Genomic DNA, 27844 nt, shown 5'->3' on the forward strand with positions numbered 1-27844 from the left:
TTATCTATGTGAAGCTTTGTGGATTTATTATAGCATGTTGCCTACCCACCTGAAAGAATCGACATGTGGAATTATGCTAATTAAAATATACTGCACATACCACAACTGAGAACAGAGTACACTACGAGACACACCTCTGATTTTCCCTCCCCATAGAATGAGCATTTACCTTGAGTTATTACATGAACGACTCCAGTAATAAGTACATCACAAATAAGAGCATCAGCTGCTTGCACTTCAGACAAAACCATACAAAGATACACACAGCCCAAACATTTCATAAAAAGACAATTGATAATACAGAATGTTCATTCTCTTGTATTGTATCGTGAATGTATATTCACTATATGAACACATGTATATATAGTAAATATACTCTTCCTCATGTAATATCACAATATATACAACAGTGTAATAACTGGCATCCTGTAATGTTAAACAGTATATATTGGCATTAATTACTAAGTACTGTATATGGCTGTCCTTCTGTTCACCGTGCATCTGGTCCTGAGTGTTCATATCATTAGTCTATCGTGATCATGCATATCTCCCTTCTCACAGCTCTATTAATGTGTTGATGAGTGAAATAGAACAGATACAAATTCTCTCAGACAGGCTGCTAGGTGCAGGCACGGACTGGCCATAGGGCAGTTCGGGCAAATGCCAGATGGGCCATTCTAAATTGTTGTTTTGTGCAGAATTACCATTACTTAGATATTCTAGGGGCTTCAAGAAAAAAAGATGGCCGGTGTGCTGGCAAAAAAAAAATGGGCCTGTGTGAATGCCCGGGCTGTCCGTCTGTGGCTGAGTGGAGCAGCAGGAGGCAGAAGGCATGCTGCCATCTCCATACATGATGCAACACTTTGGTAGTGCTGCTTGGTGCTTGCTCCCATGCCCAGACAACAGGCATATGCTGACCACACTGCAAGTGCACAAGCGTTCCATCTCCAAGGCCTTGCTGTGAGTGTGAGTGGTAATTCCTCTTCGAGCCGGTACATCAGTAACAGATGTACTGTTGTGATAAATGTGACATTTTTCTATACAGTTTATCATCAAAGACCTGGTAGATATGTCTTCTATGTGTCAATAGCCCAAATACTGTTTAAAAGTACTTCAGAGATATAGGGGGTGTTGGTAAATTCAATCTAATGTGCTGGGCGTTCCTAAATTCAGAGTGTTGTCAGATTGTCCATTCCTAAATTCAGAGGAGTAGGGTTGATCCGAGCATTCTTACCTTACAACGGCAGTCAAGCACCCAAGCTAACTGGCTAACGTTTACTAGCTACTTCCAGACTAAAATGAGAGAACACTTCACTCTGCTAGGGTGAGTAAAATGGTCAGAGCTGGTTGGGCTGTTTTCATGTCATCCAGAGTGTAGGTGACTGTAACTGTGCTGCTGGCAACAATTTTACTACGTTTTTTTGCCGACGTTTACTGACACCGGCCATATTCAACGGGTGTTAAGAATTCATAAATTAATCAATTATTCTGCGCTCTGGCACCCTCAGACGAAAGTGCTCTGAAATCAGAGTAGATAACCAGAGCGAATTTACGAACGCACCCATAGAACACAACAAAGCAGGTTTCTTGTGTAAACTGCTACCAGGTACATTTTCTGAAGTCTGGAAAAATATAAATCCTTTTAATGAAAGACAGCATTGAGCTGAGAGGAACACAATAGCAGTTTTCACATGCTGCTTTTCAACTGTTACACCAGCATTACACTAGTGTACACACCCTTATGTTATAGTAGGGTAAACTGTTTCCATTGCTTTGTGAGAAGGTGTTAAAGTTCACAGTTTGTTATTTAATTGCCAGCTGAAAAGTACCAGCGGCCTGGCTTTGGCCACAAGTGAGACCTGGTCCACCGGAACCAAGACACGGGTGCCCGCGTAGATGGAAACAGAAAAGTCTGAGCCTACATTGAGGTAAATCCTGTATGGAAATACGCCAAAAGCGTCAGAGTGCTTTAACAGTACATGGTTGGCAGTGAGAAACCATTTCAGGTTCATTTCAGGAATGTTTTAAAAGATAGGGATTGGATTGTCAGGCTACTCATAATGTTAGCTTTAGCATCTAGCTAACCTTTGCAAATTAACACATCAACACTTCTCGCCACAATCACAGCAATCATTTCAATCCATTAGCTTTATAGTACCATTGGTTGTCATTAAAACCATTCAAACAACATTTAAAAACCCATATATGCGGTACATACCACACTGCCCTCTGTATTAAAGTCTCAGATGTGAATTCATGATTACATCAATGTCTGTGTGAGACACCGAAAGAGGAAGCCAGCTGCCTCTTGTTATACAGTTAACGCACTCTCACCTCGTTCTTCATACACATCCAGTACATTATAATACATCATTACTTTCTCTTCCAAACCAATCAGAAAGCTCTGAACCACTATTGGCCACTAGGATCCGCCCTTCGTCCCACATGATTGGCAGTGTTGAATCAGTGGCCAACTAATAGACACCAGTAGGATATTGTACATTTTTTATTTTTTCACTTGCGACTTCTCCATTGCTGAATGTTTTGAGTCTTGATTGAATCATAAAAATGTGTAGTGTACAACAGTATATAATCAGCATACATCCTTTGTTTCTCATGGCAGTGTGTTGGAGTAGAGGTGATCTTTCCACCCACACACACACCAACGCTTTTCTTAAGAGTCTTTTCAGATTGGGTGATAGAGACCATTCCCTGTCCATCATCCTTCTCTGTGCAGCTCAGCTGCTGTTCAAAACAGGCCCATCACTCTCCTTCATCGGTCCTTCTGTATCGTTCTACCCATCCATCCCTCTTCTCCAGTTCTCATCAGCTTCACAGGAAGTAAACATCGGGGCTAGTTATGCCCCCCCTCCCCACACCAGGCAGCCTTATGATCCGTCATTCCTCTCAGAGCTCTCTGTAGGGGGTGGGGCCTCCTCTGCCGTGGGAGACTGGGCTTCTCCCAGACCATCTAGACAGAGAGACAAACCCACAGGACTGCAGTTAGTTAGCATTTTTCACCTAATTTCACCAGGAAAGACCCATGGGGTTAAAATCCTATTTTGTGAACAAAACCTGGAACCCTGGGCAAATAATTTAGTTTTAGGCCTACATCTACTAAATTAGACACAGAGACTGAGAGAGACACAGAACACAAAAACAGGTTAAGCTAACCCACCTGTGAGGTGGAGCTCGGACAATTTGAGTTGCAGGTCAGTGGGGTTGACCCCAGCCGGTGAACCCAGGATGTCAGGTAGGGCATTCCTTCTCCCCGAGCGACCCGAGGATGCAAAGTCCAGCTTGGGCTCTACCACCTCCGTCATCTCCACAGGAGATGCTACTGCTGCCTGGGAGAGGGGGAATGAAGGGAGAGAGAGGGTAAAGAAATAATAGTCACACCAAAAATATCTACTCTTCGGAATGAACTATTTTCTAGTGCCGTTTTTAACCACTGGAGGGAGTCCTTGTAATATTGTGAAGACCTCAGATTTCTCATTTGTTTTTTTACACCACTCAAGCATTTCAATTTTTGTCCCTCCCCCTCAAAAAAAAACAGGTAACACATCTCATAGGACATTTATCTTCTAATGTTCCACCTCAGCTAGCACAGCTGTTTTCATCAGACATCATGCAGCTCAGATGGACGTCATCCGTATGTCAGTTTAATCTGGGACATGGCTGGAAACAATAGCTTTCTCCTCTTTGTACATACTGGCTGGCTGCCTGCTCTCATTGTGACCGCTGTAGTTGGGGATTTTGTTTTGCATTCTCTAAGCTACATAAGTGACAGGCAGAATTCATCCCCGGTCTCACGCTATTGCGGGGTTGCACGCAGCTAAATACCAGGGTTGGGCTCAATTCTGAATTGACTTCCACTCAACTCATGAGTCGAAATTCTAATTGGCCACACCACAGGACGTATAATTTGAATTCAAGTATCAGAAATAATTTAATTCAGTGCAATTCAAATAAGTTACACTCAGTCATAGAACATAAGTTTAATTGAATCTGACAGATCACACTTCCAGATACCAAAGAATATATCCCTTTTCTCTGGAAACTGTTAATATACTCTTAACTTTAGTGCTTAGACTATACCATTATATTTTCAACCATTTCATTTGTTTAGCTTATTTCTTAAGGCCTCAGGGTCAACTTGAGTTAACCTAATGCATTCTGGGAAATGTAGTATTCCCCCCATTGAACACAATCTTGGTAATTAATGAAATATAATAACTTTGAATAATTGCATACAGGTTTTGTTTTCCATGATCATTTAGAGTTTGTCCTGAAAATCTATTGTTTATGCATGTACATACAATATATACACACCCCATTTATATACACACAATATATACGGGTCGGCAGGTAACCTAGTGGTTAGAGTGTTGGACTAGTAACCAAAAGGTTGCAAGATCGAATCCCCGAGCTGCAAGGTAAAAATCTGTCATTCTGCCCCTGAACAAGGCAGTTAACCCACTATTCCTAGGCTGTGATTGAAAATAAGAATTTGTTCTTAACTGACTTTCCTAGTTATATATATATATATATATATATATATATATATATATATATATATATATATATATATATATATATATATATATATATATATATATATATATATATATATATATATATATATATATATATATATATATGTTCAAGATGTACACTTATTGTATTTATTTATTTATTTTGCTCCTTTGCACCCGATTATTTCTATTTTGCACATTCTTCCACTGCAAATCTACCATTCCAGTGTTTTACGTGCTATATTGTATTTACTTCGCCACCATGACCTTTACCTCCCTTATCTCACCTCATTTGCTCACATTGTATATAGACTTATTTTTCTACTGTATTATTGACTGTATGTTTGTTTTACTCCATGTGTAACTGTGTGGTTGTATGTGTCGAACTGCTTTGCTTTGTCTTGGCCAGGTCACAATTGTAAATGAGAACTTGTTCTCAACTTGCCTACCTGGTTAAATAAAGGTGAAATAAAACAAATAAAAAAGGTACACCACCCGTTCACAAAAATGGTTAGCTCCTACAGGCACATGAGTCACGTGGCCTTGGCTTGCGATACAAAGCAGGCATCCAGTTGCTGTTCTATTGAACGTTAGAATGGGGAAAGAGTGACCTAAGCGAATTTGAGCATGGTATGATCATCTGTGCCAGGCGCGCCGGTTCCAGTATGTCAGAAACGTCTGGCCTCCTGGGCTTTTTATGCATGACAGTGTCTAGGGGTTACAAAGAATGGTGCGAGAAACAAGATAAACATCCTGTCAGCCTCAGTCCTGTGGGTGAACACAGCTCGTTGATGAGAGGTCGAAGGAGAATGGCAAAAATCATGCAAGCTAACAGGCAAACAACAACGCAGTACAACAGTGGGGTGCAGAACGGCCTCTTGGAATGCACAACTCGTCGCTCCTTGACACAGATAGGCTATTGCAGCAGACCACCACACCTGGTTCCATTCAGCTAAAAACAAGAAGAAGCGGCTCCAGTGAGCATTCAATCACCAACACTGGACAATTGAGGAGTGGAAAGACATCCTGGTCTGATGAATTCCGGTTCCTGTTGCGTCATGCTGATGGCAGAGACAGAATTTGGCGTAAGCAGTCCATGGCCCAATCCTAAATGGTGTTAATGGTACAGGTTGGTCGCGTAAAGGTGTGGGGATGTTTTCCTGGAACACATTAGGTCCCTTGATACCAATTGAGCAACCTTTCCATGCTCCGAAGAATTCAAGCTGTTCTGGAGGCAAGGGGGGGGGGGGGGGGGTCAGACCCGGTACTAGATGGTTGTACCTAATAAACTGTTTGTATAGACAACACCTAATATAGAAATCCGAGGCATTTATTTTAATTTCACTGAATTCAATTGAATTTCCTTTAAATTTGAATTGCAATTCTGTATCCTGTTTACTACTTCAAAATGAAATTAGAAAAAAGTCAAGAATTCAATTCTGAATTGAGTCCAACTCTGACACACACAGCGATAGGAAGAAAAAAAAACTGCACAATGTGCACATGCATTTCTGCACAAATACACTCACACACATTGAGCTGCTGTTTCTATGGCAACGGGTGAAAAACCACCTCTGGCAAGCAAATTAACTATTCCCTCTTCTCTTTCTCAGTATTCAGTTCTCTTGAAATAACCCCTGTCTTCTTCAGTACAATCCCTGTCTCCACAACCATATTGAGGGGCCATACACATTAAAGGACAGGGGCCACAGGTTGGCCATCTGTTAGCCCTGAGCACTAGCGTGAGCCTAATGGTTCCTCCTCCTATCCATCACTGGTTTGTCGTGGCCTAGTTTCAATATGACGTCATCATAATCACTGTGTCCTGGTATCACACAACCCTTTCATGCAATCACACACCCAAACACACCTCCTCGCCGGTCACATGTTGACTGGTGTCAGGTAAACACTGGCATAAGGTGGGAGGATTGGTAAGTCCTCATACCATGTCAACATAATGACAGCAGTTGAGTGTTCTGACATGGGTAAGGAAATGTGTGCATGCACAAGACGGCCCTTTGTCAACAGTTGTTATCGCTCTCACTTCACACTGCTTACCCTCTCCCTTTCTCTCTCCCTCTCTCTGCTCCTCTACTTGTAAATCACTCCCACTCACCATCCTTGTCTCTCTCCACAATCTCATATAGAAACTCTCCCTCCAGCCTCCATTTCTCTGTTTTGACCCTGGCCTATTTCATAGTGAAAATAACGATAATAAATTTCAAATTTGAGTTTTCCTCCAACTGAAATGGCTTTACATTCAATAGGATACTAGACATCTCACCCCAGGCCCTTCAGTAGGGTACTATAACACATCACATTCCCAGGCTCTTCAATTGGCACCCCCTACAGAGACAGTAGGGAGTGGATATGAATGTGTGGCTGTGTGTGTGCTAAGCTCTGCCCTCTGTCTCCAGCCCGTTAAGTGTGTGTGTAGGCGTCCAGGGAGGCAGGAGGACAGTTTCTTCCTCTTCCCCTCTCAGACATGTCAGAGCTTCTCTTTGTGTGGCCTTTCCAGCCTCCAGAAGCAGAGAAGACAAGCTGCAATTAAAATAGGCAGATCTACAGCTGCCTTCATGGCTACATACATTACAGGAGAGGCCTGTCTCAGTCTGCCTGCTGAAATCATAAGACACATTACAAGCAGGCATGAGACAACAGGACTAATCAGGGCCAAGCAGGACCATCATGCAATGTGGAAGGCTGACGAACAGATGCACTCCAAACAAGTCTGATGGTTTCCAGAAAAGTACAGTATGTGTTATCCAGGGCTGGCTGACAGACAGGAAACAGGTCTACTGCGCTCCAGATATGTGTGTGTTATCCAGGGTTGGCTGGCTGACAGAGACAGGAAACAAGTCTACTGTTATCCAGAGATGTTTGTTATCCAGGGCTGGCTGCTTCAGATGTATGTAATACCACAATCCACAGCAATCAATGACAGTTGAAAAGGAATATATTATGTTTTGATCTATACGTCGCTGTATAAAAATAAACACATTTCTAGTCTAGCAATGGAACACTTCTGAACCAAACCTGAATAATGCACAGCATCTACAGTGGAGGCTTAGAATAATGACCCCACTAGGTCTTGGTTGGGAGGGATCATTTTGTATAGAAATGGTGACCTACAGTGGGGAGAACAAGTATTTGAGACACTGATGATTTTGCAGGTTTTCCTACTTACAAAGCATGTAGAGGTCTGTAATTTGTATCATAGGTACACTTCAACTGTGAGACGGAATCTAAAACAAAAATCCAGAAAATGTATGATTTTTAAGTAATTAATTAATTTGAATTTTATTGCATGACATAAGTATTTGAAAACCTACCAACCAGTAAGAATTCCGGCTCTCATAGACCTGTTAGTTTTTCTTTAAGAAGCCCTCCTGTTCTCCACTCATTACCTGTATTAACTGCACCTGTTGGAACTCGTTACCTGTATAAAAAGACAACTGTCCACACACTCAATCAAACAGACTCAAACCTCTCCACAATGGCCAAGACCAGAGAGCTGTGTAAGGACATCAGGGATACAATTGTAGATTTGCACAAGGCTGGGATGGGCTACAGGACAATAGGCAAGCAGCTTGGTGAGAAGGCAACAACTGTTGGCGCAATTATTAGAAAATGGAAGAAGTTCAAGATGACGGTCAATCATCCTCGGTCTGGGGCTCCATGCAAGATCTCACCTCGTGGGGCATCAATGATCATGAGGAAGGTGAGGGATCAGCCCAGAACTACACAGAAGAACCTGGTCAATGACCTGAAGAGAGCTGGGACCACAGTCTCACAGAAAACCATTAGTAATACACTATGTCGTCATGGATTAAAATCCTGCAGCACACGCAAGGTCCCCCTGCTCAAGCCAGCGCATGTCCAGGCCCGTCTGAAGTTTGCCAATGACCATCAGGATGATCCAGAGGAGGAATGGGAGACGGTCATGTGGTCTGATGAGACAAAAATAGAGCTTTTTGGTCTAAACTCCACTCGCCGTGTTTGGAGGAAGAAGAAGGATGAGTACAACCCCAAGAACACCATCCCAACCGTGAAGCATTGAGGTGGAAACATCATTCTTTGGGGATGCTTTTCTGCAAAGGGGACAGGACGACTGCACCGTATTGAGGGGAGGATGGATGGGGCCATGTATCGCGAGATCTTGGCCAACAACCTCCTTCCCTCAGTAAGAGCTTTGAAGATGGGTCGTGGCTGGGTCTTCCAGCATGACAACGACCCGAAACACACAGCCAGGGCAACTAAGTAGTGGCTCCGTAAGAAGCATCTCAAGGTCCTGGAGTGGCCTAGCCAGTCTCCAAGACCTGAACCCAATAGAAAATCTTTGGAGGGAGCTGAAAGTCCGTATTGCCCAGCGACAGCCCCGAAACCTGAAGGATCTGGAGAAGGTCTGTATGGAGGAGTGGGCCAAAATCCCTGCTGCAGTGTGTGCAAACCTGGTCAAGAACTACAGGAAACGTATGATCTCTGTAATTGCAAACAAAGGTTTCTGTACCAAATATTAAGTTCTGCTTTTCTGATGTATCAAACTTTCAAAAAAGTCATACAATGTGATTTTCTGGATTTTTGTTTTAGATTCCGTTCAACAGTTCAACTCTCACAGTTGAACTGTACCTATGATAAAAATTAGACCTCTACATGCTTTGTAAGTAGGAAAACATGCTAAATCAGCAGTGTATCAAATACTTGATCTCCCCACTGTATTTAATAAATAGGAGTGTTTCGTCAGACAATATCTGTGGTGTGTACTGTGTAGAAGACAATACTAAAGCCAGGTAATATACAAGCATTTTGCAAAACCCGCAATAACATCTGCTAAATGTGTATGTGACCAATAAAATGTGATTTGATAAAAGACCTCTTCATTCAAATCGTCAGAGGGCAAGGGTTGTTACAACACTGCTAAGCATAGAGAGCTCAATAGGCTTCTGACATGGAGTTAGTGGGGCTCACTTCCCTTAATGTAGATCCAAAAACCTGGATCCACTACATTTAAAAGTAAGTGATAATAAAATGGTGCCAATTACTCACAGGGCCTTTAACTAATTGCATGTCAAATCAAATGTCATTAGTCACGTGCCGAATACAACAGGTGTAGTAGACCTCAGTGAAATGCTTACTTACGAGCCCCTAACCAACAATGTAGTTAAAAAAAGGATAAGAATAAGAGATAAAAGTAATTAAAGATCAGAGTAAAATAATAATAGCGAGACAATATACAGGGGGTACCGATAAGGAGTCAATGTGTGGGGGCACTGGTTAGTTGAGGTAGTAAGTACAGTTGAAGTCAGAAGTTTACATACACTAAGGTTGGAGTCATTAAAACTTGTTTTTCAACCACTCCACATTTTTCCAACAACTGTTTACTGACATATTATTTCACTGTATTACAATTCCAGTGGGTCAGAAGTGTACATACACTAAGTTGACTGTGCCTTTAAACAGCTTGGAAAATACCAGAAAATGATGTCATGGCTACAGAAGCTTCTGTTAGGCTAATTGACATCATTTGAGTCAATTGGAGGTGTACCTGTGGATGTATTTCAAGGCCTACCTTCAAACTCAGTGCCTCTTTGCTTGACATCATGGGAAAATCTAAAGAAATCAGCCAAGACCTCAGAAAAATTATTGTAGACCTCCACAAGTCTGGTTCATCCTTGGGAGCAATTTCCAAACGCCTGAAGGTACCACATTAATCAGTAGAAACAATAGTACGCAAGTACAAACACCATGGGACAACGAAGCCGTCATACCGCCCAGGAATGAGATGCGTTCTGTCTCCTAGCGATGAACGTACTTTGGTGCGAAAAGTGCTATTCAATCCCAGAACAACAGCAAAGGACCTTGTGAAGAGGCTGGAGGAAACAGGTACAAAATTATCTATATCCACAGTAAAATGAGTCCTATATCGACATAACCTGAAAGGCCGCTCTGCAAGGAAGAAGCCACTGCTCCAAAAACGCCATAAAAAAAGCCAGACTACGGTTTGCAACTGCACATGGGGACAAAGATCGTACTCTCTGGAGAAATGTCCTCTGGTCTGATGAAACAAAAATAGAACTGTTTGGCCATAATGACCATCGTTATGTTTCGAGGAAAAAGGGGGAGGCTTGCAAGCCGAAGAACACAATCCCAACCGTGAAGCACGGGGGTGGCAGCATCATGTTGTGGGAGTGCTTTGCTGGAGGAGGGACTAGTGCACTTCACAAAATCGATGGCATCATGAGGCAGGAAAATTATGTGGATATGTTGAAGCAACATCAAGACATCAGTCAGGAATTTAAAGCTTGGTCGCAAATGGGTCTTCCAAATGGACAATGACCAAGCATACTTCCAAAGTTGTGGAAAAATGGCTTAAGGACAACAAAGTCAAGGTATTGGAGTGGCCATCACAAAGCCCTGACTTCAATCCCATAGCAGATGTGTGGGCAGAACTGAAAAAGCGTGTGCAAGCAAGGAGGCCTACAAACCTGACTCAGTTACAGCAGCTCTGTCAGGAGGAATGGGCCAAAATTCACCCAACGTATTGTGGGAAGCTCGTGGAAGGCTACCCGAAACATTTGACCCAAGTTAAACAATTAAAAGTAATGCTACCAAATACTAAGTGAGTGTATGTAAACTTCTGACCCACTGGGAATGTGATGAAAGAAATAAAATCTGAAAATAATCACTACTATTATTCTGACATTTCACATTCTTAAAATAAAGTGGTGATCCTAACTGACCTAAAACAGGGGATTTTACTAGGATTAAATGTCATGAATTGTTAAAAACTGAGTTTAAATGTATTTGGCTAAGGTGTAGGTAAACTTTCGACTTCAACTGTACATGCAGGTAGTGTTAAAGTGACTATGCATATATGACAATAGAGAGTAGCAGTGGTGTAAATAGGGGGAGAGGGGGGCAATGCAAATAGTCTGGGTAGCCATTTGACTAGCCTCTTGGACCTAGACTTGGCGCTCCGGTACCGCTTGTCGTGCGGTAGCAGAGAGAACAGTCTGACTAGGATGGCTGGAGTCTGACAATTTTTTGGGCCTTCCTCTGACACTGCCTGGGATAGAGGTCCTGAATGGCAGAAAGCTTGACCCCAGTGATGTACTGGGCGGTACGCACTACCTTCTGTAGTGCCTTGCGGTCGGAGGCAGAGCATTTGCCACACCAGGCAGTGATGCAACCAGTCAGGATGCTCTCGATGGTGCAGCTGTAGAATCGTTTGAGGATGAGGACCCATGCCAAATCTTTTCAGTCTCCTGAGGGGACATTGGTTGTGTCATGCCCTCTTCACAACTGTCTTGGTGTATTTGGACCATGGTAGTTTCTTGGTGATGTGGACACCAAAGAACTTGAAGCTCTCAACCTGCTCCACTACAGCCCCGTAGATGAGAATGGGGGTGTGCTCATCCTCTTTTTTCTGTAGTTCACAATCATCTCTTTTGTCTTGATCACGTTGAGGGAGACGTTGTCATCCTGGCACCACACAGCCAGGTCTCTGAGGAGTTCCTATAGGCGGTCTCGTCGTTGTCGGTGATCAGGCCTACCACTGTTGTGTCATCGGCAAATGTAATGATGGTATTGGTGTCGTGCCTGGCCGTGCAGTCATGAGTGAACAGGGAGTACAGGAGGGGCCCCTGTGTTGAGGATCAGCGTGGCAGAAGTGTTGTCACCTACCCTTACCACATGGGGACGGCCCGTCAGGAAGTTCAGGATCCAGTTGTAGAGGTAGGTGTTTAGTCACAGGGTCCTTAGCTTATTGATGAGCTTTGAGGACACTATGGTGTTGAATGCTGAGCTGTAGTCAACGAACAGCATTCTCACATAGGTGTTCCTTTTGTCCAGATAGAAAAAGGTAGTGTGGAGTGCAATAGAGATTGCATCATCTGTGGATCTGTTGGTGAGGTATGCAAATTGGAGTGGGTCTAGGGTTTCTGGGATGATGGTGTTGATGTGAGCCATGACCAGCCTTTCAAAGCACTTCATGGCTATAGACGTGGGTGCTACGGGTCAGTAGTCATTTAGGCAGGTAACCTTTGTGTTCTTGGGCACAGGCACTACGGTGGTCTGCTTAAAACATGTTGGTATTACAGACTCAGACAGGGAGCGGTTGAAAATGTCAGTGAAGACACTTGTCAGTTGGTCAGCGCATGCTTGCAGTACATGTCCTTGTAATCCGTCTTGCCCTGTAAATGTTGACCTGTTTAAAAGGTCGACTGCGGAGAGCGTGATCAGTCTTTCGGAACGGTTGGTGCTCTCATGCATGTTTCAGTGTTATTTGCCTCAAAACGAGCATAGAAGTAGTTTAGCTCGTCTGGTAAGCTTGTGTCACTGGGCAGCTCTTGGCTGTGCTTCCCGTCATTGTCTGTAATAGTTTGCAAGCCCTGCCACATCCGACGAGCGTAAGAGCCGGTGTAGTACAATCCGATCTTAGTCCTGTATTGACGCTTTGCCTGTTTGATGGTTCGTCGGATGGCATAGCAGGACTTCTAAAGCTTCCGGGTTAAAGTCCAGCTCCTTGAAAGCGGCAGCTCTACCCTTTAGCTCAGTGCGGATGCTGCCTGTAATCCATGGCTTCTGGTTGGGGGTATGTACGTACGGTCACTGTGGGGACGACGTCATCGAGGCTCCTCAATGCCATCGGAGGAATCCTGGAACATATTCCAGTCTGTGCTAGCAAAACAGTCCTGTAGCTTAGCATCTACCTCATCTGACCACTTTATTGATCTAGTCACTGGTGCTTCCTGCTTTAATTTTAGCTTGTAAGCAGGAATCAGGAGGATGCAATTATGGTCAGATATGCTAAATGGAGGGCGATGGAGAGCTTTGTATTCATCTCTGTGTGTGGAGTCTAGGTGGTCCAAAGTTATTTTCCCTCGGGTTGCACATTTAACATGAAATAAATTTGGTAAAACAGATTTAAGTTTCCCTGTATTAAAGTCCCCGGCTACTAGGAGCGCCGCCTCTGGGTGGGCGTTTTCTTCTGGCGGAATACAGCTCATTCAAATGCTGTCTTACCACCACAGTCAGAGGCTGGAGTTATGTAAACAGCTAGTGTGGTCTACAGCTTATCATGAGATACTCTACCTCAGGATAGTAATAGCTCGAGACTTCCTTAGATATTGTGCACCAGCTCGTTTACAAAAATACATTGTCCGCCGCCCCTTACCAGACGCCGCTGTTCTATCCTGCCGGTATATCGTATAACCAGCCACCTGTATGTATGTTGATATTGTCGTCGTTCAGCCACAACTTCGTGAAGCATAAGATGTTCCGGGGGTATCATCGGATGGGTCCACAGTGTCTCCTGACCCCTCCTGTCTCAGCCTCTAGTATTTATGCTGCAGTAGTTTGTGTGTCGGGGGGCTAGGGTCAGTTTGTTATATCTGGAGTACTTCTCCTGTCTTATCCGATGTCCTGTGTGAATTTAAGTATGCTCTCTCTAATTCTCTCTCTCGGAGGACCTGAGCCCTAGGACCATGCCTCAGAACTACCTGGCATGATGACTCCTTGCTGTCCCCAGTCCACCTGGCCGTGCTGCTGCTCCAGTTTCAACTGTTCTGCCTATGGAACCCTGACCTGTTCACCGGACGTGCTACCTGTCCCAGACCTGCTGTTTTCAACAGCAGGTGCGGTAGAGATACTCTTAATGATTGGCTATGAAAGCCAACTGACATTTACTCCTGAGGTGCTGACTTGCTGCACCCTCGACAACTACTGTGATTATCATTATTTGACCATGCTGGTCATTTATGAACATTTGAACATCTTGGGCATGTTATAATCTCCACCCGGCACAGCCAGAAGAGGACTGGCCACCTCTCATAGCCTGGTTCCTCTCTAGCTTTCTTCCTAGGTTTTGGCCTTTCTAGGGAGTTTTTCCGAGCCACCGTGCTTCTACATCTGCATTGCTTGCTGCTTGGGGTTTTAGGCTGGGTTTCTGTACAGCACTGAGATATCAGCTGAAGTAAGAAGGGCTATATAAATACATTTGATTTGAATTTGATTTCAGTTTTTAATGGCCCGTTGGTAGTTTAATCTTCCGCTTAACTCGTCGATTTCATTCTCCAAAGATTGCACGTTTGCTAGCAGAATGGAGGGAAGTCTGTTTATTCCATCACTGGATCACTAATTCTCAGAAGGCAGCCCGCCCTTCGGCTCCTCTTTCTCTTTCTAGGGGCTTGTTCCCGAGGAAGCAGTATATCCTTCGCGTCGGGCTCATCAGAGTCGTGAAAGGAAAAAAGGATTCTGCTAGTCTTTGGTGAGTAATTGGAGTCCTGATGTATAGAAGTTATTTTCGGTCATAAGAGATGGTAGCGGCAACATTATGTATAAAATAAGTTAAAAAATAAGTTACAAACAACGCTATTCATTTTATTACACCTTTATTAATTTAACCAGGTAGGCCAGTTGAGAACAAGTTCTCATTTACAACTGCGACAAAAAAACTAACATTTAAACTAACAAAAAAAACAATCGTCTGCCTTCTTCTCTATATTCTTTATTTTGAAACATGATCGCTATCTAACAGCTCTGTAAAATCATCACAAGGACAAAATGGTTCCTAGTACTTCACTTTCTACATGCTTTAATATCCCTGCCATTCATGTGTTAAAACGACATTTTAGATAATTTGGCAGTACATCCAACTGACCTCACAACTGCAGACCACATGTAACCATGCCAGCCCAGGACCTCCACATCCAGTTTTTGCATTTCGTACATTTCTGATCCAATAATAAACAATAAAAAATACAAAATCACCCGCGGGCCACATCTCAGTCTGACTGTCACTATGATGACTGGGCGTGTGTCATTATTCATCCTTAAAATATGAGTGGAGCTCAGAATAGCTGAATGAGGTCACAAACACCGTAGTAGCTATCTTACATTACTGGAATCAGCCCTCGTTGTCAAAACTGACTGACTTGATAGGGGACTCTGGGAAGGGACAGTGTGTATACTGTACTAGCTGCAAGGGAAATTATGTGTTACAAAGCCAACACAGCCATCTGAAGTTACGGTTTAATAAATGATGCTAGGGATTACTGCTCTCTCTATTTATAGTTTCCTCCTCATGCTCTTGATTATTTTCTTCCCTTTCTCCGCTCTGTGTGTTATTATAAAGCTTAATGTGTTCCACTGGCTGCCATGGTAACAGCAGCATTGCAATCAGCCTCTCCATAGGATGGAAGGTGAGACCCTGCAGAAACAGGGGGGGTGAGAGTGAGCAAGTGAAGGAGCGCAAAAGGAGAGAGACAATGAAAGAGTGATAATGAGAGAGAGAGGGATAGAGATATTCTTTACATTCTCTGTTTACACTGACTGCTTGTCCTTTGTTTCAGGGGATTCATGGGGAATTATCTTTACAGTCTGTTGGGTGAAGCCCAATCAATATTGCATCTTTCAGTGCATTCACAGAGAGAAAGAGAGGAAAGGAAGAGAGAAAGCCATGAGGAGGAGAGTAGAGGAAGAGAAGATGGCGAAAGAGAGGTAGACCGATCCAGTGAGACAGCACAATCACACGGCCCCAGACTCACACATCCCAGTAGACCTCTCGCTCGCCACTGATCCCCAGAACGTTTACACAGCATCTCGCTTCTCTCATGTTCCACAAGCTAAGTTCTCAGACGAAGACAAATCAGAGGAGACTTGCATTTGGTGGCTCTCTCTCACAGGAGATCTTAAAGGCTGAATGTGGCTGTTCTTCTAGCTACCCGTTTGTGCCTCAGGCTACCACCCACCTTGATGAGCCACCCCTAGCGACAAGTTTAACAAGTGTGCCCTCGGAAAAGGTGCTACACTGAAGTGTCCACTATAAGAACAAGTTGTTTGGAGCGAGAGAATCAATCTACTACTCCTGTTCTTTATCCCACAATATCCAGAAATCAAAATTGGTAATAAAATGTCATAACTAGTTAATTGTCAGGTTGGAACCTAGTCCTGGTTGAAAAGACATAACAACTAGATAAAGATGTATTTTTCACCCGGGACAGACCAGATGCCATATCTTGGTTGTTATCTGTCAATCATCCCATGTAGCATGTGAAATTTATTGTCAATCAGTGTTGCTTCCTAAGTGGACAGTTTGATTTCACAGAAGTGTGATTGACTTGGGGTTACATTGTGTTGTTTAAGTGTTCCCTTTATTTTTTTGAGCAGTGTATTTCCTTCCTTGTGAACACTGGTGATCAGGTTCAAAAGGCCCTTATCATCAAACCATAAAGTCTTTCTTCTTGGAGACGTCAGAAGTTAACAATGATTAACAATTATTAACTCTGGGGTTCAAAGTGTGTTCTAACCCATAAAAACAAACTGTCAAAAACATGACAAATGAAGCAGAAAGAGTGTGTGTGTGTGGGAGCAGAGTGCCCTCGTGATCACCAAACAAGAGATCCATTGTGCTCCTTTCTAGAGGGTCAATCACAACGCTGCATCCATGGTCATTCAGACTCATTAGCATATTTGCAGAGGGCTTTAGAGCCAGTCTGGCCCCGCTCCATAACATGGGGCCTATACTATTTGTTTTCTTTCAAATACTTTAGCTGCGTTTCATTGAGCAATTTGATCAACGATGTGGAAAAGGTTGACATGGCTCAAGCCTAATGAGATAGTTAAACTATTGCGCTAACAGTTAGTGGAGATGACAGAGACAAAACTCATATTACACTTAATGCAATTGCGAGCTGCAGTATCAGCTCTCCGTTTATTTAAAACATTATGGTGCATTTACTCCTAGCGTGTATGATTGTGAGAGGAAAATGCCACCCTGAGAACTTTATGGAGTAAAAGGGGGTCAACAACGACAATTGCGACAGTGAGCTGAATCTGAGACTTGGAGAAGAGATGACAGAGAGAAGAGGAGACTTGGAGAGTCGGAGTCCCCAACATGTGACAACAGTAGGTGGGCAGCCTGTGCGAGTAGCAACAACCAACCATCACACATCAATATTTTAGCCCACAGCCTCTTGCAAGAATGTGTACAAGACAAGTCTGTCCCCTCTCGCCACATTCCCCCGTCCCTCGTCTAAACAGACATGTAAACAGCGCTGTGCTGTGGGTCACATCTCTTCTCTCCATCTGGCCTGCACGTGCTTCTCTCTATCTGGCCTGCACGTGCTTCTCTCCATCTGGCCTGCACGTGCTTCTCTCTATCTGGCCTGCACGTGCTTCTCTCCATCTGGCCTGCACGTGCTTCTCTCCATCTGGCCTGCACGTGCTTCTCTCCATCTGGCCTGCACGTGCTTCTCTCCATCTGGCCTGCACGTGCTTCTCTCTATCTGGCCTGCACGTGCTTCTCTCCATCTGGCCTGCACGTGCTTCTCTCTATCTGGCCTGCACGTGCTTCTCTCCATCTGGCCTGCACATGCTTCTCTCCATCTGGCCTGCATGTGCTTCTCTCTATCTGGCCTGCATGTGCTTCTCTCCATCTGGCCTGCACATGCTTCTCTCCATCTGGCCTGCACATGCTTCTCTCCATCTGGCCTGCACGTGCTTCTCTCTATCTGGCCTGCATGTGCTTCTCTCCATCTGGCCTGCACATGCTTCTCTCCATCTGGCCTGCACATGCTTCTCTCCATCTGGCCTGCACGTGCTTCTCTCACCTGCTGGACAGGGCCACGCACACACACATGCACAGAGAGACATGGCCCGCAGGCAGTGTCTGACAACAGCACTTGGCTGGCAGATGGACACTGGCAGAGACAAAAGAGCAGAACACACACACACACCTCTCCTCCTGATGGTATAACTACACTGTAGACACACACACCTCTTCGCTCATCCTGACGGTACAACTAGACTGTAGACACACACACCAATATCACCTCACTCATCCTCTTACATCGACTATATTGTCGTTCTGTTTTTGTCAGAGATTCAAGAGGGATCTTCAGGTCACTCATTGTGAGCCCTTATTAATAAAAGCCTAATTAATAGTACCAATTGAAATCCAATTGAACCCATCATTGTGCCTGAGACCAACTTAACAGACCCTACCTTAGGCAATCTATGAAATGAGCTCTTCAGAATATATTATTGCTGCCTAGTCAACATAAACAATGTCTGACGGACGAACTGTTTGGGAGAGTTAGAGAACAGGTTACAAATGATCTAATGAGATCAACACTGGATTCTCCATCATTATACATTATCCTAGGTCCCAAATGGCACATTACTCCCTATATTGTGCACTACCTTTGATCAGAGCCATATGGGCCCTAGTCAAAAGTAGTGGACTACATTAGGAATAGCGTGCCATTTGATATGTATGGTCTTGTCTTAAGATTCAGAATTATATAAGGACTAGTCCTATTGATCTTTGGATGATGGCTTAGTACTTACTGAAAAAAAGCCTCATCCTGACGGAAATCAAGATGGCTCTGAAGAAGATGGCTGACGATTTACATTCTCCCAACCAATTGCGCAATTCTTTTGCGTTTTGTGTAGCTTATTCTTTTACTTATTGTGGAACATAATGTTGCTGCTACCGTCTCATGACCGAAAATAACTTCTGGACATCAGAAAAGCGATTACTCACCATGGACTGGAAGAAAATTTTACCTTTAACGAGATCAACGAGAAGGATATCCCGCTTTCACTGGAACAGGCCCAGATCCACGCCTTTGCGTGAAGAAAAGACACCGGGAAAAGGATGCAGATCGGGGATCCTTCTGAGAATCCTGAGGCGAGCGAGTAAACTTCCAATGCCTTCCTTTCTCCTTGCTAACATGCAATCGTTGGTCATTTATTTTGTTTACTAACTATTAAGATTATCCTACCATCCACATTAAAAACTGTAACATCTTATGTTTCACCGAGATGTGGCTGAACGAAGAAACAGACAATATAGAGCTGGCAGGATTTTCCATGCACCGGTAGAACAGAGACGCTACCTCTGGTAAGACGAGGGGTGGGGGTGTGTGTCTATTTGTCAATAACAGCTGGTGCACGATGTTTAATATTAAAGGAGCCTCAAGGTATTGCTCACCTGAGGTAGAGTACCTTATGAAAAGCTGTCGACCACACGTCCTACCAAGAGAGTTTCGAAGCCGTCTATTTACCACCACCAAGCGAAGCTGGCACTAAGACCGCTCTCAACCAACTCTATAAGGCCATAAGCAAAGAAGAAAATGCTCACCCAGAAGTGGCGCTCCTAGTGGCCGGGGACTTTAATGCAGGCAAACTTAAATCAGTTTTACCAAATTTTTACCAGCATGTCACATGTGCAACCAGGTAAAAAAAAAAAAAAACCTAGACCACCTTTACTCCACACATACACACACACACACACACACACACACACACACACACACACACACACACACAGAGATGCATACAAAGCTCTACCTCGCCCTCCAATTGGCAAATCTGACCATAATTCTATCCTCCCGATTCCTGCTTACAAGCAAAAACTAAAGCAGGAATGCTACACTAAAGGACTGTTTTGCAAGCACAGACTGAAATATGTTCCGGGATTCATCCAATGGCATTGAGGAATACACCACCTCAATCATCTGCTTCATCAATAAGTGCATCGATGACGTCGTTCCCACAGTGACTGTACGTACATATCCCAACCAGAAGCCATGGATTACAAGCAACATCCGCATCGAGCTAAAGCTGCCGCTTTCAAGGAGCGGGAGACTAATCCGGACGCTTATAAGAAATCCCGCTATGCCCTTAGACGAACCATCAAACAAGCAAAGCGTCAATACAGGATTAAGATTGAATCCTACTACACCGGCTCTGACGCTCGTTGGATGTGGCAGGGCTCGAAAACTATTAGACTACAAAGGGAAACCCAGACGCGAGCTGCCCAGTGCCTGCCAGATGAGCTAAATGCCTTTTATGCTCACCTCGAGGCAAGCAAAACTGAAGCATGACCGTAAACTCTCCTTCCAGACTCACACATCTCCAATCCAAAATTAAATCTAGAATCGGCTTCCTATTTCACAACAAAGCCTCTTTCACTCATGCTGCCAAACATACCCTCGTAAAACTGACTATCGTACCGATCCTTGACAAAATAGCCTCCAACACTCTACTCAGCAAATTGGATGCAGTATATCACAGTGCCATCCGTTTGGTCACCAAAGCCCCATATACTACCCACCACTGCGACTTGTATGCTCTCGTTGGCCGGTCCTCGCTTCAAATTCGTGGCCAAACCCACTGGCTCCAGGTCATCTATAAGTCTTTGCTAGGTTAAGCTCCGCCTTATCTCAGCTCACTGGTCACCATAGCAACACCCACCTGTAGCACGCGCTCCAGCAGGTATATTTCACTGGTCATCCCCAAAGCCAACACCTACTTTGGCCGCCTTTCCTTCCAGTTCTCTGCTGCCAATGACTGGAACGAATTGCAAAAATTACTTAAGTTGGAGTCTTATATCTCCCTCAATAACTTTAAGCATCAGCTGTCAGAGCAGCTTACCGATTGCTGCAGCTGTACACAGCCCATCTGTAAATAGCCCATCCAACCAACTACCTACCTCAAACAAATGTGTTTTTCTGCTCTTTTGCACACCAGTACTTCTACGTGCACATCCTCATCTGCACATATCACTCCAGTTTAAATTGCTAAATTGTAATTACTTCGCCACTATTGGCCTATTTATTGCCTTACCTCCTTACTTCATTTGCACACACTGTATACAGATTTTTCTATTGTGTTATTGACTGTATGTTGTTTATCCCATGTGTAACTCTGTTGTTTTTTCACACTGCTTTGCTTTATCTTGGCCAGGTCGCAGTTGTAAATGAGAACTTGTTCTCAACTAGCCTACCTGGTTAAATTAAGGTGAGATAAAAAAAACTAAATACAAGCATGCACAAGAGCACCAGCTGTTCTGGATGACTGTGTGATAACGCTCTCGGTAGCCGATGTGAACAAAACATTTAAACAGGTCAACATTTACAAAGCCACTGGTCCAGATGGATTACCAGAACGTGTACTCAAAGCATGCGCGGACCGACTGTCAAGTGTCATCACTGCCATTTTCAACCTCTCCCTGACCGAGTCTGTAATACCTACATGTTTCAAACAGACCACCATAGTCCCTGTGCCAAAGGAAGCGAAGGTAACCTGCTTAAATGATTAACGCCCCGTGGCACTCACGTCGGTAGCCATGCAGTGGATTGAAAGGCTAGTCATGGCTCACATCAACAGCAACCTCCCGGACACCCTAGACCCACTCCACTCTACCGCCACAACAGATCCACAGATGACGCAATCTCAATCGCACTCCACACCGCCCTTTCTAAACATGGACAAGAGGAACACCTTTGTGAGAATGCTGTTCATCGACTACAGCTCAGCGTTCAACACCATAGTGCCCACGTAGATCCTCACTGAGCTAAGAACTCTGGGACTAAACACCTCCCTCTGCAACTGGATCCTGGACTTCCTGACTGGCCGTCCCCAAATGGTAAGAATAGGCAACAACACATCTGCCACGTTGATCCTTAAAACTGGGGCCCCTCACGGGTGTGTACTTAGACCCCTCCTGTATTCCCTGCTCACCCACAACTGTGTGGCCAAACACGACTCAAACACCATCATTAAGTTTGCTGACGACACAACAGTGGTAGGCCTGGCAGTGTGGTGCCAGGACAACCTCTCCCTCAATGTGAGCAAGACAAAGGAGCTGATCGTGGACTACAGGAAAAGTCGGGCAGAACAGGCGCCCATTAACATCGACGGGCCTGTAGTGGAGCGGGTCGAGAGTTTCAAGTTCCTTGGTGTCCACATCACCAACAAACTATCATGGTCCAAACATACCAATAGAGCCGTGAGGGCACGACAACACATTTTTCCCCTCAGGAGACTGAAAAGATTTGGCATGGGCCCCCAGATCCTCAAATGGTTCTACAGCTGCACCATCGAGAGCATCCTGACCGGTTGCATCACTGCCTGGTATGGCAACTGCTCGGCATCTGACCGTAAGGCGCTACAGAGGGTAGTGTGAATGGCCCAGTACATCACTGGGAACAAGCTTCCTGCCTTCCAGGACCTATATAATAGACGGTGTCCTACGGAAAGCCCATACAATTGTCCGAGCCTCCTGTCTCCCAAGTTAGATTGTTTTCTCTGCTACCACACGGCAAGCAGTACCAGAGCACGAAGTCTCGGACCAAAAGGCTCCTCAACAGCTTCTACCCCCAAGCCAATAGACTGCTGAACAATTCATAAAAATCGCCACCAGACAATTTACATTGACCTCCCCCCCACCCCCCGTCTTGTACACTGCTGCTACTCGTGGTTTGTTACCTATGCATAGTCACTTCGCCCCCACCTACATGTACAGATTACTTCAACTAGCATGTACCGCTGCACACTGACTCGGTACCAGTGCCCCCTGTATATAGCCTCGTTATTGTGTTACTTTTTATTATTACTTTTTATTTTAGCCTACTTGGTAAATATTTTCTTCTTCTTGAACTGCACTGTTGGTTAAGGGCTTGTAAGTAAGCATTTCACGGTAAAGTCTACCCTTGCAGTATTCGGCGCATGCAGCCAATAAAGTTTTAACTACACAGTAAACGCACACACACGAGACGGCTGCAGCAGGGGGATTGACATTGAGCAATCTCAGAGAGACAGGTCAGACTGGAGGCCCTTCATTTGGAATTCCACGCAGGGAGTAATGTGTGTGTGTTTGTGCTGCCTGCTGTAAGTGGAAGCCTATTGAGTTACAGCTGTGTGTGAAGCTGCTGTCTGTGAAGCTGCTGTCTGTGCCCATCAGAGCCTGTTGGGGAGTACCACACACATGCACGAAAACACACACACACTCATGCTTGTGCTGGGGAGCGGACGGACTGGTGAACTGACGACGACAGGGGGGGGGGGGGGGGGGGGGTGTCCCTATCAAATAGATGATAAATATGTGTCTGCTGTGCTTGTCCTGGTGTGTGTAATATATATATATATTTATTATACTCTCAGTGAAATCACAGATCCCCTGGAGAACCTTGAATGACATTTACCAATGGGTAAAATGAAAACATCCCTTCTGAAAAGCCACCCTGCCATAGGTCACAGCAAAGGTTAACAACCTTCAGCTTCAGTCAATCACTGGCTGGGTTGCCATTCTTAGGTCACTGGCCTGCTCAATACAATACAGAGGAGTAATAAAATACTACCATTTATTTCGCTGCTCTCTCACACACACACACACACACACACGTCTAGCAACCAAACTGACAAGGCTGAAGCCTCACATCAATGTGAAGTGAATTCACTGCACTGTGTTGAACTACATAGTGACATCTGACAAACGACATGTCATCATGTTACAAGGACACCCCAAAGTCTGTCTATTCCCGCCATCCCTTCATAGGCCTACAGATCATCTTCCTTACAGCAACTGTTCACCACAGTGCAGTGAATTCACTCTGCTGCCAATGACTGGAACGAATTGCAAAAATCTCTGAAGCTGGAGTCTTATATCTCCCTCTCTAACTTTAAGCATCAGCTGTCAGAGCAGCTTACCGATCACCGTACCTGTACACAGCCAAACTGTAAATAGAACACCCTCATCCCCATATTATTACTTACCCGCTTGCACCCCAGTATCTCGACTTGCACATCATCATCTATCACTCCAGTATTAATGCTAAATTGTAATTATTTTCACCACTAGGGCCTATTTATTGCCTACCTCCCTTCTCGTCTACATTTGCACACACTGTACATAGATTATTATTGTTGTGTTATTCACTGTACGTTTGTCTATGTGTAACTCTGTGTTGTTGTTAATGTCGCAGCGCTTTGCTTTATCTTGGCCAGGCCGCAGTTGTAAATGAGAACTTGTCGTCAACTGGCCTACCTGGTTAAATCAAAAACTATTGGTCTTCATAACCACCTCATGTCAGACAACAGGAGGAGTATGAGGTAGTGGGATCATGTTGATGGAATGGTACTGAGAACAACAGCTTTCTCCCTCTCGTTCTACACACACACACACACACACACACACACACACACACACGAGTAAAAGGCAATGAAGCATCTTCCCGGCTGGCCACCATCACATTACACAGCAGCTCACTTAGTGATGGAAACATCAGCTTGTTTTATAAAACCAGCCGACCACCACCGCAATGAGATACACATAGATCAGTTAGAATATGGAGTATAGAACAATAGAGAGAACCTTAGCTGAAACTATCTCTCCCTCGCTACAGGACCACCCACCCAGGGCCTAGGCAGAGTGAGAGGGAGCAGCAGTAACCCATAGTCAGTCTCTTTTATAACAGACACTCACCACTCTCTGTTAAAGAGTAGTGCAGTCAAATTTCTGTTTTTCCCCCTTTGTTTTGTGTCATATTGTACAAAAGCGGATGAAATTAACACTGTAAAAAGTATCAAAACATTTGATCAGTGTTATTTCCTGATTAAAATACAGTCAGGAGGTTTGCATTAGCGGGAGTTTTGGCTTTCCATGGTGACATCACCATGCGGTAAACTGGTTAATAGACCAATTTCAGTTTTCCCCTCCCCACTCAGACCACCCCCAGACTGTCCTAGCAAAATTGGGCAGAAGGCTGATGGGCAGAAGGCTGATGGTATGGAGGAGGAGGAAGAAGAGGGAGAAAGAAAGAGAGGAAGGATGAGTTTAAGTGGTTTCGCTGATTACAATAACAGCCTCTGTTGCATTCCCTGGGAGACACAGAATATGCTTTATCTTGCATCTGAAATGTCACTTGAGCCTGGAGTGAGTCCTGAGAGGAGTGAGTGAGTGGTGCTGTAACTGGTCAGAGGTCACTAATGAAGTATCACAGTCAATCAGCCACGTCACTGATAAAGAACCAGCCAGAGCCAGTCTGTCATTTCACAAAGTATTTAGCCTACTGTCCATATCTTTCATTCTATGTATATTATTCCAGGTGACCAGCTGGACGTAGTCAAACTGTTTGCCAGGTGTGAAATAGTGGTTGTTGAAAGGATTGCGCCTAAAAAACTAAAAGGAGTGTCACTGTTAGTTATTTCACTTCCTGCACTACAGGAGAGAAGTTCTGTCTGAAAAGTGGTGGCACCATGGGGGAGATGGGAGCTCTGTCATTGTCTGACTAACCCACACACCAAACTGACAGCAGACTACACATGCACTGTGATATTGGTCTCCTGGGTCCCTTCTAGTCCTAAGATCTGTTCTTTCTTCTATCCATCACAAAATAGATGAAAGCACTCCAGATATATAAACAGACTCAGAGAAGCACACACAAGGCTGATGGTACCTTAATTGGAGAGGACGGGCTCTTTGTAAAGGCTGGAAGGGAATAAATGGAATGGTATTGACCATTCCATTCATTATTATAAGTCATCCTCCCCTCAGCAGCCTCCTGTGACACACACAGCAGAGGAAGAGTTCAATAAACTGCTATCTGATCTCATTTCAATAAAATGGCTTCAGACAGAGCAGGTTTGTATACAGGCCTCGTAAGATTACAGTTTTGATCCAGCTTGCCTTGTCAGATTCAGCTGAGCTGCTCAAATAAGCCATCATGGTGCCCCAGGCTAACTTTTCCTGCGTTTTCTATCTTGACATTTGTGTCTCCAAGGTTGACACGATAAACAAACAAGACAGGTCTGAGGCAGGCTAGACTGTAATAATTATGGGTCCCCAGCGCACAAATCACTGCATCACTGACAGATGTCACAAAATGTTTTACATTCTGTTTTTTCGCTCTAAAATCCTGTCAGAGAACCGTGGAGAAGCGGATGAAAACCAGTTTAGAGGGCTGAGGGAGAAAGCATTTATGAAAACTACCAACTTGGTCTAAATATGTATAATTCTGTTGGAGAATATCAACAATTGCCGTTATTATACAGCATTATGATGGTCAGTTAGGCACAGTACCGTAGTACCCTTTGGACGCCCGCGTGTTGGGGCTATTACACATTGGATCAGAGCTGAAAGCTTTGCTTCATCAGCCCTAAAGGCAGCACTACGCGTGCTCATCTATACGTGACAGATCAGTAGGCCACTGTCGTCAAGTAATAAAGAAGCATTAAAGAAAGGCCTAACCCTACCTTCACATTCTCAGTCATTCCATTCTAAATGCTTGTATTACCATAGAAAGCCCACGTTAGATACCACAGCTGGCTCGCTTGTAGGTGTCCAACGGTCATATTATTGCGCATATATTTGACCATTAAGAAAATAATACATTTGGAAGATATTGTAGCTCTGAAATGGCCTACGTCTGATTTCTAGGTAAAAAGCATAACGCTTGCTGTTGACGCACTATTACATAGCCTATATTGGATTTAGATTTACAAAAACGTGTGACATTGCAGACTACAACTATTCCGCTCACATCCCATAAAGGTGGTTATGATGTGCAACAATATAACAACAATGTAGCCTATCATTCTCCATCTCAAGTCGGCTACTAGTACCACTCACCTCACCAACTGGATCAGTGCGCGTGCCAAGGAACAGCAGCGAGTCCGAAGTTGTGACTACCCGGCCACCATCCTCCTCTTCGCAGGGAAAAAATGAAATTATGCCGTAGTATGGTGTTTCCTTTTCTTAAAGTAGAATAAACCGATCAATTACCACCGACATTGGTCCACTTCATGTTATACGGATCAGGTCTCCCGTTCTTCTTGTGCCTCAATGTACCCTCTCAGCGCAATTGAAAAGACCGTACCAATATTTTTTAAAGAAGGGGCGCACAATGCCAACAGGTTTTCTAAACGTTAACAAATGTGATATCTTTTACCTTTTTTGCCTTACATAAAATATATTCAGTTGAAAATAATGTTTTATTTTGATTATATGAAGTCATGGCCAATAAAAGCCATAATGATGAGCAAGTAAGAACCAGCCCCCCAAAATGGTACAGGCGCAGTTTTGTCCAATAGCGGAATTGAGAGAATGTGGATTGTGTTTCGGGATTTATACGGTGTCCTAATCGCTGTGTGCTGTACACAGGTCTTCAAGATTTGTTGATAAAATGTATTTGTGACCTGCAAGCTGTACGGGGGTAATGAATGGGCTCCATCTCCATCTAATTAGCACCTTCTTTAGAGGCCCAGTGCAGTCCAAAAATATTTTAATGTGTTTTATATATATTTTCAGACTATGAGGTTGGAATAAATCGGTGAAATTGTGAAAATAATGATAATGGCCTTTTAGTATAAGAGACATTTGAAACGACTGCCTGAAATGCCTGTTTTGGTGGGATGGAGTAATAGCCTGCGGTAAATGAGTTAATAGACCTCTGCCAATAACAGCAAGGTTTCAGTTTCCCCCTCACTACTCAGACCACTACCAGATAGTCCTAGCAAAATTA

The 27844-nt window shown here is 44.1% G+C and overlaps 1 protein-coding gene across 2 annotated transcripts; it reads right to left on the bottom strand.

Moving 5' to 3' along the window:
* LOC129831053 (cAMP-dependent protein kinase inhibitor alpha-like) lies at window positions 1-27189 on the bottom strand. 2 transcript variants are annotated; one of them, XM_055894052.1, is made up of 4 exons: window positions 26953-27189; window positions 25781-25885; window positions 3179-3347; window positions 1-2971 (listed from the first exon to the last, which is right to left on the bottom strand). In XM_055894052.1, exons 2-4 carry the CDS (start codon window positions 25865-25867, stop codon window positions 2889-2891), a joined length of 339 nt encoding a protein of 112 aa, XP_055750027.1. In that variant the 5' UTR covers window positions 25868-25885; window positions 26953-27189; the 3' UTR covers window positions 1-2888. The 2 variants fall into 2 exon arrangements, with proteins under 2 accessions (XP_055750027.1, XP_055750028.1); XM_055894053.1 differs by lacking the exon at window positions 25781-25885 and having other exon boundaries at window positions 26953-27184.
* Window positions 27190-27844: the final 655 nt, after the last annotated feature.

The sequence above is a fragment of the Salvelinus fontinalis genome, chromosome 32, assembly GCF_029448725.1.
Source record: "Salvelinus fontinalis isolate EN_2023a chromosome 32, ASM2944872v1, whole genome shotgun sequence".
NCBI lineage: Eukaryota > Metazoa > Chordata > Actinopteri > Salmoniformes > Salmonidae > Salvelinus > Salvelinus fontinalis.

Bases quoted from the DNA above. Each gene is read 5' to 3' on its own strand.
- LOC129831053 (XM_055894052.1), bottom strand. From the start codon at position 25,867: ATGACTTATAATAATGAATGGAATGGTCAATACCATTCCATTTATTCC. The intron at 3,348-25,780 runs GTACCATCAGCC...CCCCTCTCCCAG, and splicing joins GCCCGTCCTCTCCAATTAAG to GCAGCAGTAGCATCTCCTGT. The intron at 2,972-3,178 runs GTGGGTTAGCTT...CTCTCTGTCTAG, and splicing joins GTCCGAGCTCCACCTCACAG to ATGGTCTGGGAGAAGCCCAG.